Source organism: Alternaria atra (assembly GCF_907166805.1).
Source record: "Alternaria atra isolate CS162 genome assembly, contig: 25, whole genome shotgun sequence".
NCBI lineage: Eukaryota > Fungi > Ascomycota > Dothideomycetes > Pleosporales > Pleosporaceae > Alternaria > Alternaria atra.
In genome coordinates this window covers 373,461-390,200 of record NW_025091323.1, presented here as the reverse complement: position 1 = coordinate 390,200, position 16,740 = coordinate 373,461, and the positions used below count along the sequence as shown (strand labels likewise).

Below are 16,740 nucleotides of genomic sequence, written 5' to 3'. Positions count from 1 at the left end.
GACATGTATCAATCAATCATCCGCTGCCGCGACAGCGCTACCTATCAATCTCGTTCTTAGCTAGGTCCCTCGTATGAGCGGTCTAAGTGTCACGAGAAGTGTGGCCAGTGCTGAATCGATTGTGTAGACTTCCTTAGCATTACAGGTAAACAAATCCAAGGAACCGTATCTTTTGAAAGATACATATGGCTATATAGAGTTACAGAGGGATGATTGAGTATAGCTGCTCCATGTGTACTTTAGACCAGGACTAAGCTAACCATAAGAAATAATGAAAAGAGTCAGTTCTAGTCCTAAGGCTAGAGGAGGAGCTAAGATAGGCCGAACTCGCGTTAAATCAAGAGTCAGGCTCTAGTCCTGTAGTTCGCGTGGAGTTAGGGAAAGGTCTGCGAGGAAAGCGAGGCCTTGTCACATGACTGCCAAGGATGGCCTGATTCAGGTATATATGGGATCCATCCGATCTTAGTTAGCTTGTTAGGCTCAATGCACGAAATCATCACGTACATACTACAAGATACTACAAGATACTACAAGATACTACAAGATACTACAAGATACTACAAGATACTACAAGCCTCACCAAGTACCGATGCGGAAACCAGCCAATCAGACGCGCCACGAAGAACTCCGACCGAAATGAGTTGCCGCGGATTTCGTCTCCTTGGTAAACATGTACACGGCTTGGGCCTACGCAGCTGAAAGCGTTGCAGACGCCACCAGGGCTGATTTGAAAGCGTGTTTCCCGTGTCTGATTCGGAGGTGGGATGCCGATGAAACGAGAAAAGAGGTATAAATGTGTAGTGTCTTGTGCGTCTGAGTGTTTGTATCGACTCAAGACTTCTAGTACGAGAAGTAACAACTATCCGCGACTATGGTTTCCAAGGTCTTTCTTCTCTTCACTTCGCTCGTAGTCTTCGCCCATGGCCATTCTTTCGAAGCACGGGAGGAGCTCTCCGTCCTCATGCCTCGACAAGGGCAATGTTTGTCTTGACCTCATACATGCCCTTTCAAACACTGACCCCATGCAGGCCTTCCTGGTGACACCCAGTGCTCGGCATTCAAATGTGCCCCCAGCGGCTACAAATGCTGCGACGAACTGAATATGGCTCCTCTTGACGCAACCTGCTGTCCTGGCGGCAGTTGTAAGCTTATCCGTTCCCCCCGCACGATAAACCACACCGCTGACCTACCTGCCTTTTCACAGACGCCCCACTCGGGAATTACTGCTGCTCTAGTGGCTACTACTGCCCCAATGGAGAAACCTGCAGCGGCTGCACACCCGCAGATGGCACGGGCCCCGTTTCTGCGTTTCCCTCGCCAGACCAGGCAACGAGCGCTCCAAGCTTCACAGTCACCAGTGTCGTTTCGGTACCACCGACGAGTAGATACTTCACATACACCATCACTTAGTACGTCATTTCTCTACTACCCCAAAATATATCTAGAACGCCCACTCACCACCCGATCTCAGCTACTACTGGCAATTTTACTACATCTACATTCAATCCCTATCACGCAGCATCGCAACTTCCAGCACCGTGACCACAACTACAACAGTTAGTGTTTTTGCGGCAAACACTGCGGAAGCGCAGTCTAGCTTCGATGCGCTCTCTGCTACCATTGTACTCCCGACGCCGGCGTCCGCGACGTTCTTGCCCCCGTTGCCGAGTCAAACGTCGGAATTGGTGCTGCCCAGTTCGACGAACACATCGGTTATGTCGCCGCTGCCATCTCAGTTCCAGGGTAAAGCTGGAATGGTGGTGGGAGGTAAGACTACAGTGGTGGCTTGGGTGGTTGCGGGTGTGGTGGGGCTGGGAATGTTTGGCGCGGGTTGGTGCTTTGAATGGGGAATGTGATGGTGATATATTGTCTTCGAAGCCCCACTTGTATCACGCTGAGCTATTATCTCGGATGTCTAGATCCTTGCATATACATGAGCGCAGGCAATATGTGATGTAGGCGCATACACTGCACACATGAAGCAGTTTCTATCATCGGTAGATCTTGCTATTAACTAGAAGCCGTATAAACACTGTTCTTTTACATAGACCTTCACGATGCGGTCCCTGTAGGTTATGAACGGAGTGCTGATAGCTGCCCGAGCTTCTTTATTCTACACACAACAGACTAAGAACGCAGGACGTCTTCATACCCTCGAATCGACATCGCGTCACATCAACGCCATCATGCCCACGCGGCAACCTAAAGCCCTCCATCCAAGCTGGCAGACCATCCCATTAATCCTCTCCATGATGCAGTCATACAATCCACCAGTAGAGTGGTTCTACTACCTGACCTATATCTCACACAAGCTATGTAAGTCCAAGCCGACGCACATCGCTAGAGCAAACCTCATGTCCCTCCTACGCGCTCGTCCGATTGTCCAAATGTGGCACGAAGCCCCCTCTCCGAGATTTACGACGGAGAAGAACCTAACCTGCCACTAATGCTGGAGGGAACGAACGTCTTTAATTCGATTGTAAAAAAGTTTCGTGATTGTATCACGCAGAGGTTTAAATTGATGACAAAGGGGAATGCCTTCGTCACGCGGTATTTGGTAGTGGACTTCATCTATAGAAGCTTTGATTATGCATGAGCAGCTGCTGAGACCGTACTGGATGCGGAGAGGAAGAAAATGAAAACGGGACAGGAATGATTGGTGCAACAGTAGCAGAAGGCTCGACAACATTCACCGTGTTGCACCTCCGCTTTGGCAGCTCTGGGCAGGAAACGCCGGCTATTGGCTAGATCAGTGTCCATGACCTTACTGCCCTATTGGATGAGATTTCATTGCAGTTGCACCCTGTTCAGGTTGAGCCTGTGCCCATTTCAGTGGTAGCGGCTACTCTCAAAGCTTCATGGGTGAAGGTTCTTGCCCGCAGCTTGACCCAGCTCACGTCAAGGTCTATTTAACCTGAATTCATCCCTGCGATGCAGCTACATCGTGGAAAAAGCTTTGAAATTGGTAGATCTTCGATTGCTAAGTTGGTAGCTAATGCACACTGTCTCGCCGATCCTAAATCTGACTTTTGTTTATAGCCAATTTTTCGAAGCACCCTTTCCCAATATCGTGCATTAAACGCATGAATGCGACAAAATTTTGTGCCTTGCGCTTTCTTCAACAGTCACACTAATCGTTGATCGGACCTAGTCGTTGCATGTCATTCACATCAACGACAGTCACCTTGTTGTTTTAAACAAGCGAATATACCGTCAAACCTTAAGGCCAAGGAAGGTAGTACGGATTTAAGAAGTGCATCTCACCTACATACAACGATCTAATAATCCTTTAAAAGTATATAACAGTCTTTGATATTTTATACACCTAATACGACTGTTAACAGAATGTGTTGGCTTTTTCACAGTGGCTATGTCCTCTAAAAACCCTCTACAGTTAACCAACGCTAGTACATACATTTTGAAAGCTTTCCTGAGCCACTATTGAAGTATTTATCATCCTGTAATCGTCTTGTGAAAGGTCTGTTTCTCCGCGAATTTCAATGGGGAAGTGAATCATGGCTCAGTACAGCGAGAGTCAAAACAACTCTGATACCGCATGAAAAATGGCTTATATACCTCCAAGGCACCTTAGATTTCCCCATCTCAACTGCTACAGGAGGATCCTAACAACGGACTACATCAAACACTCATCAAGCTCCGAATCTCCTCCCAACCAACTGCGATGACGGCATTCGCCATGGAAATCGACACACGCACGCCATGCTACACCGACACAATATTCCAGGCGGTTAATTCTACCCTCGATGATATAAAATTCTTAGACTACGTGCACGTAGTAACACGCATCTCGCGAGGCGAGATCAGCTCAGCCGCCTCTTTACCAGCACTGGGATCCATCTTCAATCGCCGTTTGAAGCTAAGTTGCGACAACACGAAATGCAGGTGATATGCATACTGGCTTCGTACTTCTACTTTTGCAGATGATCTTCGTTCATAACGAAGTTGTAGCCATGACGCATGATAAAATGCTTATGCGGAATATTCCTGAATTCTACGATCATAGCGGCGATCCAGGTTCCTCACGTCATTCCATAAGTTCAGACAACAGCTACGGAGAAGGATTGCTAGATACTGTGGACTATTTTGCAGATAGAGAAGGTGCACGACTAGTGGATGCAGATACCGCGAGAGTTCAAGTGACGCGATATTTGGAGGCAGTGCTGAAGGGGCGATGGGAGGTGGTGTGGGATGTCGGAGACTTAGCGGCGGACATAGCTACAATGGCGTTTTTAGTGGAGGATTGAGGCCGTATAGTAAGGCCTGGAGGAACTCGATACGCACGGTGGACTCGAGTAGTCAAAAACGTAGCACCGTGGAGGCGGCAGACGTATTCTGCATTGACTAACGCATATCTGATTGGATAGCCTGGAAACAGCCAAGGTCTTCCCTTGGTCAGCGTCAGTCGCCGTGAAGCTATCGTGCAGGTATTCGAAGAGTAGATGTATGCATTCTTGAGTCCTGCAAGGGACCAGTCCCAGCTCACAACTAGCTAATGGTTATCCAGGGGAGACCTACGGGCGACCAGCGCGCAGCTCACTACCACCACTCATGTTCTGATCACCACCGCCGCCGCTCACTCCTTATTGATCTTCTGGTTGGCCGGCACCGGCACCCGACCCTTCATATAGAAGTCAGTTCCAAATCTCTCCACCTCTTTGTTAAGACTGGAGTGACTTCTGAAAGGCCGAGCACCGGGCGTGCCCGCGAGCATCTTGCCCCCGAACTTATTGTTAAACGCCTCAACAAAGGCTTTCCACCCCTTGGTTGGCTTGCCGGCATTGAGGTTGGCGAGGATCCACCGCCGCTCCTCCGCGACGTAAGCCTGCACAACCTCGCGAAACCGGACGCTGGTGTTGCGCCGGAGCTGCTGAACAGTGCGCTTGTTCAGCGCCGTGATGGCCGCTTGCGAGGCCCAGTCGCGCGGAGGAGGGTTGGCGAAGATGTGCTTCTTACCGTTCTTGTCGAGGAGTTTGACCGCCAGCTTGTGCTTCTGGTCACGCGCGGTGCCGTCTGGGAGCAGCTCAAACCGGCCAGGAACGAACTGGGTGAAGTCAGGCTGCGCCTGGAAGTCATCCTCGTTGCCGTAGGAGGTGGCGTATGCGCCCCACGCAACGTTGCGAAACAGTTCTGGCTTCGTGGTGTTTTTGACGTCGCCAACGACATCGTCCGCGTCCGAGTCGTAATACTCGGTGCCAGCTTTGGTGGCGGTAGCGATGAGGGCGGCATGCCCAACCTTCTTAGGGTCCAGAACGCGCTTGTTTCGCTTCATAGTGGGTGCGGCAATGAGCATCAGAGGCAGCGTGGAAGGAAGTTCAACATTCTTCTTAACGCGACGCTTGCGAGGCATGATTTCGATCTCGGTGTCGGCGTCGACTTCAGGATTGGTGACGAGGTGGGTGATCTTGCGCTTAGGGCCAGCGCCAGCAATGGGAGTAGATGAGGAATGAAGGGCGGATTGGATGCAACGCAGCTTGAGTGTTAGGCCAGATCTACCGTAGGTGTTGGGGGCTTGGGCAGATCCGAAGTATGCGTCGCTCAGTGGGACCAACTCAATTGAGGGGAGGACGACGGACAGAGGTCTTGTGGCAGGCGTAGAGGGTGTCTTGGGGCGCGCGTGACGAAGTTCAGCGAGAATCGTGGCGGCTTCATACATAGCAGCGTCGAATGAGACTAGCTCAACAGAAGGTAGAGTTGAAGAAGACATGATGGTGTACTGGGTATCGTAAAGAGGCCTAATGGGTATCGTTAGCAGTATACAAGTAAGGTCAAAAGATTAAAGGCCTGAGAAATTGTAATAACGTAGACTAAGAAAATCGTAAGGAGAATATAGAGGAAGCTGGGTATTTTGACGATAGAGTTTGTAAGGATATGGGCTGCTTCAGTGTTAGGGCTGCTGTTGATGGCTGCAACTCATCCTCAATAAGCCGCTATTGTCTCGTGGTAAAGACGCAATTCTGCCCGTCTGCATTCTCGTCGGGTGGTTAAGGTTGGGGTTAGTATTGTCAGTCGAGGTGAAGACGCAAAAGCATCTCATTGGGAGTGAGTTCATCGAATAGTACAATAGAGTTGTGTCGAGCAACCTTTAGTACGGAGACAACCGAGGCGACTTGCGATACTTTCGCATGTAGGAGAGGTCAATACGTTACCTAAACACTGTATACCTCTCTACCCCAGGCGAGTCCTCACGCAAACCTCGAAGTAAGCCATGATAACAACTGAGTTATCTTAGTGTTCCTAGACCTTGCTTCTATTTCACGTCCTTTGACCTTCACTTGGTCCTAACATTCCTGTTTGGCGTGGTGATGAAGACGCCATGGTTCGCGTGGTCAGCGTGCGGGCGTTTCGTTTTCGTAGGATCGCATTTAGATTCGGCTGCGTCCTCATTTCGAAGATGAGAGTTGCAATTGCAAATGTGCAAGGAGTCATGTAGTGTTGTCGGCAAAGCATACGCAACAGTAGGTGTGAATGGTTCGTAGGCACGCTAGCGCCCAAAGCGGCTGGATCGAGGTGTCATGACATCACCTGGCTGACGACCTCATGAACCCTTTCACTAGCAGCGCTACGAATATCAGCTACCTAGTACCACTATATACGACCACTAGTATTGGTCATGCTTTGGAATGAGCGCAGGTAGGCACGACAGAAGCGATGCTGACTGAACACCTGCTAGAGCGATGCAAACACATGTAGGATGAGACGCGTCAAGGCAGCAGTTTCGCGTCCCCAGTCGTCTACTACCATAGGTTCATGAGTATACCCGGGGGCTTTAGGAACTTTGCTTTCTAGATGTCAGACAGCTTCCTCATGGCAGTATGACCATTCTACCCACTATCGATGTCGCCATCACTGTTTCGCCCGGCGTTTTTGATATCGACGGATCTACCAACCTGAACATCAGCCTCAGCCTCACACTTCGTCACGACAAACCGATTACCTTGTACAAGCGATACACGAGTCTTTTCGACGGCAAGATCCTTCGGGCTTCTGGGTTCACGTTTACCGATATCGATACTGGGCAACAGATGCCACGCAACAGGAGAGATATGTACTATCTCGATAGCGAGGGCGAAATTTCATGGGCTACTAGACGTGGTTACGTCACGCTGTACCCGGGGGAAAGGCATGTTCTCGAAACAGGCTTTACATCCTGGGGTGCTAAAGAACGGGAGAAGAAATGCTCCAACGCATCAGTCCTGAGATGGGTGAGGTTTGCTGGATTCAAAGACGGATAGACATACCAAATAGGCATCAGTGACGAAGCTGTGGTTGAGGAATGGCTTGAGGGAACAACGTGGGATATACTGGGATGACAAATGCTGGGCTGGGTCCCGACAAAGATGCGCGCGAATGTCGGGTATACTGTTGTCGAGTCGTCGTCTTTCACGATTCGCCGATTCGATTCTGATGGACCGCCTAAGACTCCACTATCAGGAAAGCTTGCATGACTCAGCAATTCCTCCTGAATGGGATATAGCCAAGTATCTACAAGACGTTGACTAGACAGTTTCGCTGCCGATGAATATGGAACGGGTCTTTGTCATTAGGGCCCATCGCATTTCCAGTACAACCCCTCTATACGACCATCACACTCTGTACCTATACCGGTCTTTCTTCTCGCCACCAAACATCACCGCAAAGCACTTCTTCAAATCCCCCGTTATTGAACAAACAATCTCCTCAACCCCCGCAATTTCTCTAGGAACATCCCTCCAATCCACCCTTCCCCGCAACTCTCCCGCCTCAACATCTCTAATGAGCTCGCTGAATAATACCGTGTTGAACCTGTAAAATCCCATAAAATGCCGCCTATACATGAAATGAGCAAGTTCATGTAGCATTGTCCTCATCAAACTACCCATACGAATGAACTGACTCGGATCACTATCTTCACGCAAACGCAATTCTACGTTCAGTGGGATGGTCTCGGTGATTGTGCTGGAGCGTGTCGTGATCGTTCGTTTAGCAGTAAGACATTTACCCTGGCAGGAGGAATATGGGGAGAGCTCGTGGAGCATCGGGACGGACCAGTTGTGCCTGCGCATGATTGGGGCGATGATGTAGGCACAGCGGCGAAGGAGATAGAGGGCATAGGCTTGGTGGGGAGGTGGTCGAGGGTTGTGTAACAGGAGAATGAGCCGTCTAAGCCGCGCTGAGGTGCCAGGTGGGTTAGGTGGTGGAACATGGTTGGGTTGAAGCTGCGGAGCCCTAAGTATGGCTGCTGATCTGATCGTACAGTCTTTATATAGAAGTTGGATGAGTGAGGGGGCGGGCTTGGTTGATCAGTGAAGATCTGGATAACCGGCTACGCAAAACCTCAGATGTCACTGCCGTTCAGCTAGTACGCACCTACGATGAATGCAAATGTGAATTGCAACGATCATTCATCTAAATTTTACGTTAACAGTGATATTCTCATCATGAGAAACTACAAAGGTACGGGGAATCTCTTTTGGATCGGGAAGCTGGGTACGCAAAGGAGAGATAAGTGAGTGGAACAACCATCATTCTTTAAAATCAAAATTGTCTCGATGGAAATGGTCTCACTCGACATATGTCATATCGTCTACAATGCCTTAGTGTTGATTATTGACAATGCCCGCAAGTGGCAATGCCGAGCAATGCTTATCGGAACTCAAAATGTACTCAAGGGCCTTGCTCTCGCTTTGTCCTAAAAGCTTTGTTTGCGTCATCACTATTTACAACGCTGTTGAACATCCTTGACTTGGTCCGCTGAGACAGCCCAGGCGGAGAAGTGCATATCTACATTTCATCGAAACTAAAGCCATGTAAACACATCAGTGTATCAACAGATAATCAGATTAGTAGCTATCTTACGCTAGCGCGCGAATATCCTACCTTGATGTGCTTTCAGCTCGAAGATGCATGCAATATTCATGTCTGCGTCCAACGTCTTATATACGTCTTCTTCAGGGGTAGGATCCAGAACAGCCACTTCCAGGAAGTCGAAACTCCCGCACTAGCTGGTTGACAGGCAGCTGACTTCCACAAGGAATTCGCGAGATATGTCTCCCCGGAGCGACCGCTAGACAACTTCAAGCTCGAGGCCTAGTTGTGTGATATTATGCGATCAAAGCTGGAGCTTCCAGATTCGCAAAGCCATCGTCGGAATGAGTTCGTACGCCTGGGAACGATGTTCGGTCCTCCATGAATGACCGGGGAATCTGAAGAAGGGGTGGCGCGTAGTCAGACCCCGACAAGCAGTACCGTGTCTGTCTATGTGTGAGCACCGCGCTCGTACCGGAAGCCTATGACACAAAGTAGTCGCAAGGATCAGTGGCAGCTCGGGAGCTATGAGACTGCAAGCTCGCCCTACTGGAATCCAGGGACTTCGTTGCTGAAGACTATGAATAGCCGAGGGCTTTGTACAGAGACGGGCTCGTTAGCCCAGCTATGGTACTTGCCGAAGCAATGCCAGAAGATGGTGGTATGGACGCACAGTCGCAGTGGACTTAACCTTGGTTTCTCGATTTCACACATTCGTAAGGGGGGTTGGTATCATTGGTATCGTTGGTGATGCAGTGGTGGCTCGTGCCTCGTGCCTCGTATCATCTATACATCATTGTGAGCCACATGGTGGCTAGCGGTCGTAGTAGAATTGTTTCCGAGTCGCTGATCGCGTAGTTGCAAGGCTGGGCAGCGTCCATCGAGAGCGGTGGCTAAGAGCCGCTGTCGCTTGGCGATGCTGCCACCGGTTGACATTGGCTTCGAAGGCCAAGATAGGCGCCCAAAATAAGCACTATCATGTATATCGTTAGCGATTAATCATACTATACCTTGTATACTTCTACCATATGATAGAGGCAACATGCTTCCATTGTGCACCCAATGGCGCAACGCTACTAGGCCCCATCTGAGCATCATCCACGTAACAACGTCGAACGTAGCGCTCTCCGCATGTAGCACTCACGGTACGCGTTTCCTGTCTTCCTCGACACCAAGCTTCTTGCCTGTGCTTGCGGGTCTGTACTCTATTGGTGCGACGGAATCTTCCGCTTCATCTCGCTGTCGAATCCTGAGCACGAAGATATTTCAGTCGAGCAAAACGATGCGGTTCACTCGGCGAGGAACCTGAGTTCTTCAGAAAGGGCCCGAAGACTGGGAGTTGCTTTCATCGCAAGCGATGGTACTGCTGTGATTACAGGAGCTTTGACGTAAGCAGTCAATAGCCGGTGGAAGGAAGAAGACATGAGCCGGTCGCGGGTAGGTTTCTAGAGTAGTTTCCAATGATACCGGAGAAGGCCAACGGTAAAGGTCAGGCTGTTCGATCGATCGACAGCTGCTCTATCGAAGAGGCTGACTCTGCGATCTTCAATTAACTCCACATTGCTGACCCTTTGAATTGTCCCCAGCTCCCACGTTGGTGTTGGGACCTGCAACGCCGAAATTCGTCACGGTGGATTGGACTCATTGGTAGCAATAGCGCCGACTGTAAATGCGCACGACAGTAAGTGTACTGTGGTAATCGGTGCCCCTCGATCCTTGGAGGCGACAAGATCGTAGCCCAAAAGGAAAACACCAGATAAACTTAGATCTAGCGTCATGCGGCGATGTGATCCAATTGAGGCTCCGCGGATGAGGCGTCATATTGCTTTTCTGATCTCGGCAGCGAAAAGGACGCAGTTGCGGGATGCCGCACGTGAAAAGGGAGAATTGCATCGTTGGACACGTGCAACACAGCACCAAGCTGAGGCGTGGGGTATCAGCTGCAAAACGTCATCTTCCTGCTCCCTTGACAGCAACGCAATGAACATATGTAACGGTTTCAACCGTGATCGATGATGTCCGGCTTGGGAAAGGGGAGGCACCAATGGGCGAGAAGACAGCCTGGTGCTTAAGTGCACATCCCTCTTTACCTTACTCGGCATATGCGATGTACAACTTGCAACTATTCGCGCGCACGCTTCTTCCACTTTTGATTGCCGATCAGCTAACTATCGCATGTCGACTAAATGATGTGTAGGGCTGTATAGATCGAATTCGGTATGATTGACAAGATGTCAGACAAGTTGAGGGCTGTCGAACAGCTGGGCAGTTCCGAAGCATACTAACCCCTTGGCGTCGCGTGGTGCCCTATCGCTGGGGTCACTCACGAATCGTGACTTGTGGAGAAGGGGTCCGCTCTGTTCCTACGACACCATACCTTTTTGTAACACTACGCTGTCGACGATCCTCATGTCACCGCCGACGGCGCAAGCTAAGTTCCTCATCATCGGTGTCATCCTCAGGCTCAGATCTTTGAGTGCCGGGAAGGAAAGGACCGAATAGCCCTGTTCCGCGGGGTAGGAAAATCAATGAGAATTCCAGCAATAACGACGACATGTCAACGGCTTCGATGCGCAGTCCATAGCGTGCTTCGTCAATATAAGGAAGCCTTAATCTCTCGACTATAGTGATATCGAAGCGTTAGTGATAAATGGAGTACCTGGGTAGTGTGGTTCAAGTGAGCTAAAGGGCCAGCAAAAGATATACAGCTCTTCCCGTGCGCACACTCGGCTACAGGCCGTTGGCAATCTCCACAGTGAGTTATAGCGAGGAAAGGCCGCCGTCGGGTCATCGCGGCTCACGCATACCTCAAGATCCGGTCTAAAGGCTGCCCACAGATGTCCTGGAGCCACAGTTATTCTGCTCACCAATATCTATCGAAAGCTGATCTTAGCCAGTTTCTGCAGTTCCACCTCTTGACTCACCTCGGCGACTCGATGCGGTATCGAGCTGTTACGCACGCGTTATCGATGACCGATCTGCAGATTTTCAGGGAGTTTTGCTTCTCTTCACTCGTTTGCAATGAGGCTGCGAGCCTATCTATGGTCTGAGAAATGAGGTTGCGACGTTGTAAGATCGCCTAACTAACTGCGACGGAGGACGTAGCGTCCTGTCATTCTCGATAGGACAGCACTAGGGGTTCCGGCCTGGGCCTCAATCAACCAATCACTGCTGTGGCTGGACACTTGAAAACTTCTTTTTAGACAGTTCGCGATGAATCTTGTGCCGTCAAAACCCAAAGCTCCGTGCTATGGCGACATACGAGATGAAAGTGTGTAGTATATACGTAAAAACATGTGATTCATCTCGGAACCCGATCCGTGCGTCCTTAGCTGCGGCCAACAGACACGAAGGATGATCATGGTTTGGCGCGCGAAGAGTTTTAGCTTCGCTTATACAGAATCCGCGAATGAGACGCCGCCATCTCCTGTACGACATCGCTCACCCTCACGCCACGTTCCTGCATATGTCAATCCCTCCGGTTTTCTACTGATCCTCCCGATTCCTCAGCCCTTCTCCGCTCGGTAGGCGTCTCGAGAAGGGATCGCATCCACGATCCCTTGGCCCGCATGCAACCCTACGATCTTACAACCAAGGATGATGGCAGCCGAAGGAGTTGAGCTGAAACATCGTACCCGACAAACATGCTTGGTGACACCATATGCGCCATTTCCAAAACGTACAAACCGTGAACTGTTTAGGGTGATCCCCGACATAATCTTTGCACAGAGATGTCAATTGATGTTGGACAACTTCTCCAATTTGCTTGCCTGACGAACCCGTGACATGTTGCTACGTTCACAGAGACAGGGTTCTGCGTAGATCTCGGAAAGGCCGGAACGTCGCACGGGACGTGTTGAGGCCGATCTCACACACTTGGTGGCTTTCGCGTTTTCGACTCGTGGCCATGCCGAAGGTTTCCTGACAGGGCTGCAGACCCTGGCTCCCGCGGAATAACTGGCGAATGTCACTTGTTCAATGGGTGTACGGAAAGTGGGTACGTGCACAAGTGTGGTTAGAGGTAAAGCCAGCGACGATGCGCATACCACCAATTTCGTTCAGGGTCCCTGAGCAGATTGTCAAATACTCCATGTTTCCCGCAAAAGACACCTGATTCACCTTATCCGGTCATCCTCAGGCCTACGCTATCACATCATGGCTGGATCGTTATCTGATAACCCCAGGGGCAGGCAAGCTGTCCAGATTTCTTCTGTCTTCACTGGTCTGGCCCTCGTAATCGTCATCCTTCGACTATATACCCGGTTCTTTCTGATCCGATGCGTGGGCATCGAAGATGCTGGCATAGCTCTTGCAATGGTAAGTACACTTCTATGTCACATTGTATATGTTCTTGCTAATGCTTTGCCAGCTTTGCTCTATAGGCCTGACTATCGCCATCGGTGTTCGTTAGTATACACTCTTACGCCTGACTACAGCTCTTTGTGAAAACTAACGTGGTGCAGAGGCTGAATATGGTATGGGCAGGCACACGGACACCATCTCTGACCCTGACATGGTCAGGTTCTTGAGGGTACGCCATACCTATCATTCGTTCGAAGGCTCTGCTAATTCCAAGCAATAGGCTTTCTGGTCCAGTCTCATCGTATATTACCTATGCCTCGGTTTGACCAAAGCATCCATGCTTCTCCAGTACCGACGTATCTTTCCAACCAAGCAGTTCCAGATCGCAAACTGGATCACAATGGCCGTCGTCATCGGCTACACCATCTGGACGGTTTTCTCCAGTATATTTATGTGCGTGCCTGTACGAGCATTCTGGACCCATGAGAAGGCCACTTGCCTGAACCAATTCGCCGTATGGTTCACGAACGCCGCCATTAACATCATCACCGATTTTGCGATCATTCTGCTCCCTATACCGGTCATCCAGAAGCTGAACCTTGGCAAAAGGCAGAAGATCGGACTTATCTCGATTTTTGCGATTGGAGGATTGTGAGTATCCCTTTCTGGCACCTCGTTGTTTTACTTTCGCGTTCTTCGAGTGGCTTCACATCTATTTCATTATGTAGCGAGCAACCCGTCTGGTTATCGCGCGGTGCATCGTTGTATACCCTGCTTTCAGCTGTTCCAAAGAAGTCATACTAACGCGCAATTCTGCAGTGTTTGCTTAGTGTCAATCCTCCGTCTACAATCCCTTGTCGCCATTTCGAACTCAGTCGACGCAAGCTACGACAATCCGCCTGCAGCGACTTGGAGCTCCGTGGAATCCAACGTCGGTATCATTTGCGCCTGTTTGCCGTTGCTCAGACCATTGATTACAAAATGGCTTCCGAGAGCATTCCCGTCAAATCACCGCAGCGTATATTCACACTCTCGACCAAACAATGCTCGAACCTATGGCAGCAGGGGTGGCAGCAAGGCGCTGCGCACCAAAGACGATTTCGTCCTAGATGTGACAAAGCGGTCGAACAACTCGAGCGAGGATGCGAGAGACATACAAGTCATTACGGATATCCATATAGAAGTCGATGGCGCTGACGGAAGGAGGCTGAGCGGCTGGAGAACGCCCGCGTCGCAAGCGAACTGGTCAGACAACGTGTCCGGCAAGGAAACGCAGAGGGAGAACAGCACGGAGATGCTGGTAGATGAACATGTGCGTGCATCGTCGCGGTAGATGCAGGACCTTTCCTATGTTCATTTTACACACTTTGATCACAGTTCTGTAATGATACCCCATGACTTACTATTAATAGAGAGTACTCCTACTCTTGTCAATATTCACCCTTTGTTCTAGAAGTTCTTCATTGTGTGATTCCGCAATGCTTGGCCGACTCTAGCATACTAGCTGTGGATCACACTTCTCAACTATCGTTCGCTGTATGCCCAAACCCAAACTCTAGTTCAAGATGCTATGCAGAATAACTATTTACCCTGCTTCCGCTCTCCTGCGTCAAAAGGCCGCTCGTGCAGAACGACCACCTCGCAACTCACGAACAGTTCATTACCAAACACAAGCAAATTCACGCCTGGGGGACTATTCCTCATTAACGAGTGTCATCTAGAAGACTGGTGGCTACCCAGCTTCAAGGGCGTCACCCGATGTCGGCGCTTCAACTGTTGATTGGATATATCATGATATAATTCACTACCACATTCGACATCCGGACCGGACCGGACCGCCACTTGAGGTACTACAGCCACTGCAGTACTGTACCAACTGCTTCACTTTGAGTTCCTATATACGTCTAGAATCAACAAGCAGCTCCTCCGGAAATGCGAGCAATACTAGTTGACACGTCAGTCGAGGATCTTAATGGACATATCACCGAACCTCACGGTCGAAGTCAACATGGTCACCTTCACAGCTCTCTTTGTGCTTCCTCTTTCCCTCAAGGGCACATCGCCGATCGACGCCAGAAGCTTATCGAACACGACCTTGTCTTGAGTACGCAGCACCATAACTTGGAGCAGCCCAAGGTGGTACACTGCGCAGCAGTGGAAACTATACAAGAGGATCAGCGGAACGTGTGCCTAGCACAGGAGGTTCAGGCTAGACGTGCTAAAGCTCTGCTCGCTGGTTCCGTGCGTCTCACTCCCCAATTCGGTATTTCATCTCCATCTTCAGCTGTCAGACCACCAGCTGGCTGCAGGCGTAGATTTTAGACCCACTCTGACTCGCTTTCAGTCTTACATTCACCGCCGCGGTCCAGTGCTCAGGTCGCATCCGATTCTCTATGTTTCACGGTGTTCTTCGGAAGCTATCTTGTATTTTTGTATGTATTCTTCTAATACAGCTTCTCGTTTTGGTCTAGAACTGAGAATCGGAACCGAATGATGAGTACAACTCTTTCCTTCACTAGGTCTTGATAGTACTTGATGACATCTGGCGTGGTTATGTTCTTTTGTTAGTATACCCAGCGCTCGAGACCTTTCAAAGTCTTGAAAAATGATGTCCTTATCGCTATCAGTGTTAACTTGCGTAGCCGACTCACTGATGGCCAGTCTTTCGAGCTGGAACAAAACCATGCCATGATAAGTCTCATCCGCGTGAACTCAAATCATCTGGGCCATGATTTAGGTCTTCATTGTTCAGATTTGGAAGTCTCGCCTCGAGTGGAGAATCGCGGTGTACCCAGTTATGACGCTATCGCATAGGTCCATGGGCGGCCAACGAAACCCGTGACGAGCCGTACCCAGGTTTCGAACGCTTTTAACGAGATTCAATGGAGAACCTCATCGCACAAAAATTCTTAACGCCTTGGCTTGTCCCCGTATATCCCGTCGAGTAGCCAATCGTAGGTCACACTCGATGGGCAATACCCGGAGAAGCTTGTTCGTGAAAGCACTCTGCGAGAAGAGCGAAGGTAGGCCGTTCACGATCTTATGGCTTTATTTCGGCCGAGGAGAGATGCCGAGACCGATTGATGGAAGCATTGCATCCGGCTGTTGGCGGGGCTGACTCCATGCACCGCCCTCGAAATGGAAATGAAGAGTGTCTACCGATTTGGATCCAGCCGCGGCCCACAGTCATGTCGGCCTAGACCACTGCACTTATCTGGCGCGGTAATGATATGGGTAAGACCTTGGGAAGAAGAGAATGATAGTGGGGGGTCTGGCGAGCTCGCGGTGCTGCTGCTGAGTTCCCACTGGTGAGGCTTCAGAGTTCCAGCTTCGGGGTTAACAAACAACCATGATGACAGATCATCAGAGAACCGGAAATCTGTCCCATATCGTACATACACATCGTTCCATGGCTAGGCAGAGGAGGCTGGTGCTCCAACAATTCGGTGCTCGGGCTATTGGGCGATACGAACGAGACGCATTGGTTGGACACTGTGGACGATCGGAGATGCTATGCAACACGATACGAGAGTTGAACTTGCAGAGGGGCTTATGACGTTGTTATTTCCTTCTTCCGTTGCCATAATTTCAGTTGCATACGCGCCGGCGTGGAGATAGGGAGGTTGTAGTTGA

General features: G+C 50.1%; 3 protein-coding genes across 3 annotated transcripts; 2 read left to right on the top strand and 1 right to left on the bottom strand.

The window, feature by feature from the left end:
• Positions 1-4,594: 4,594 nt before the first annotated feature.
• ALTATR162_LOCUS5124 (uncharacterized protein) lies at positions 4,595-5,725 on the bottom strand (the record flags this gene model as incomplete). Its single annotated transcript, XM_043312741.1, has 1 exon — positions 4,595-5,725. The coding sequence occupies one exon, from the start codon at positions 5,723-5,725 to the stop codon at positions 4,595-4,597; it is 1,131 nt and encodes a 376-aa protein (XP_043168676.1).
• A 1,108-nt stretch (positions 5,726-6,833) lies between these two features.
• Positions 6,834-7,253, top strand: ALTATR162_LOCUS5123 (uncharacterized protein; the record flags this gene model as incomplete). Its single annotated transcript, XM_043312740.1, has 1 exon — positions 6,834-7,253. The coding sequence occupies one exon, from the start codon at positions 6,834-6,836 to the stop codon at positions 7,251-7,253; it is 420 nt and encodes a 139-aa protein (XP_043168675.1).
• Positions 7,254-12,960: 5,707 nt separating this feature from the next.
• On the top strand, positions 12,961-14,440 carry ALTATR162_LOCUS5122 (uncharacterized protein; the record flags this gene model as incomplete). The annotated part of the gene is made up of 5 exons (XM_043312739.1): positions 12,961-13,122; positions 13,175-13,211; positions 13,269-13,336; positions 13,388-13,758; positions 14,170-14,440. The coding sequence occupies 5 exons, from the start codon at positions 12,961-12,963 to the stop codon at positions 14,438-14,440; spliced, it is 909 nt and encodes a 302-aa protein (XP_043168674.1).
• Between the last annotated feature and the right edge of the window lie 2,300 nt (positions 14,441-16,740).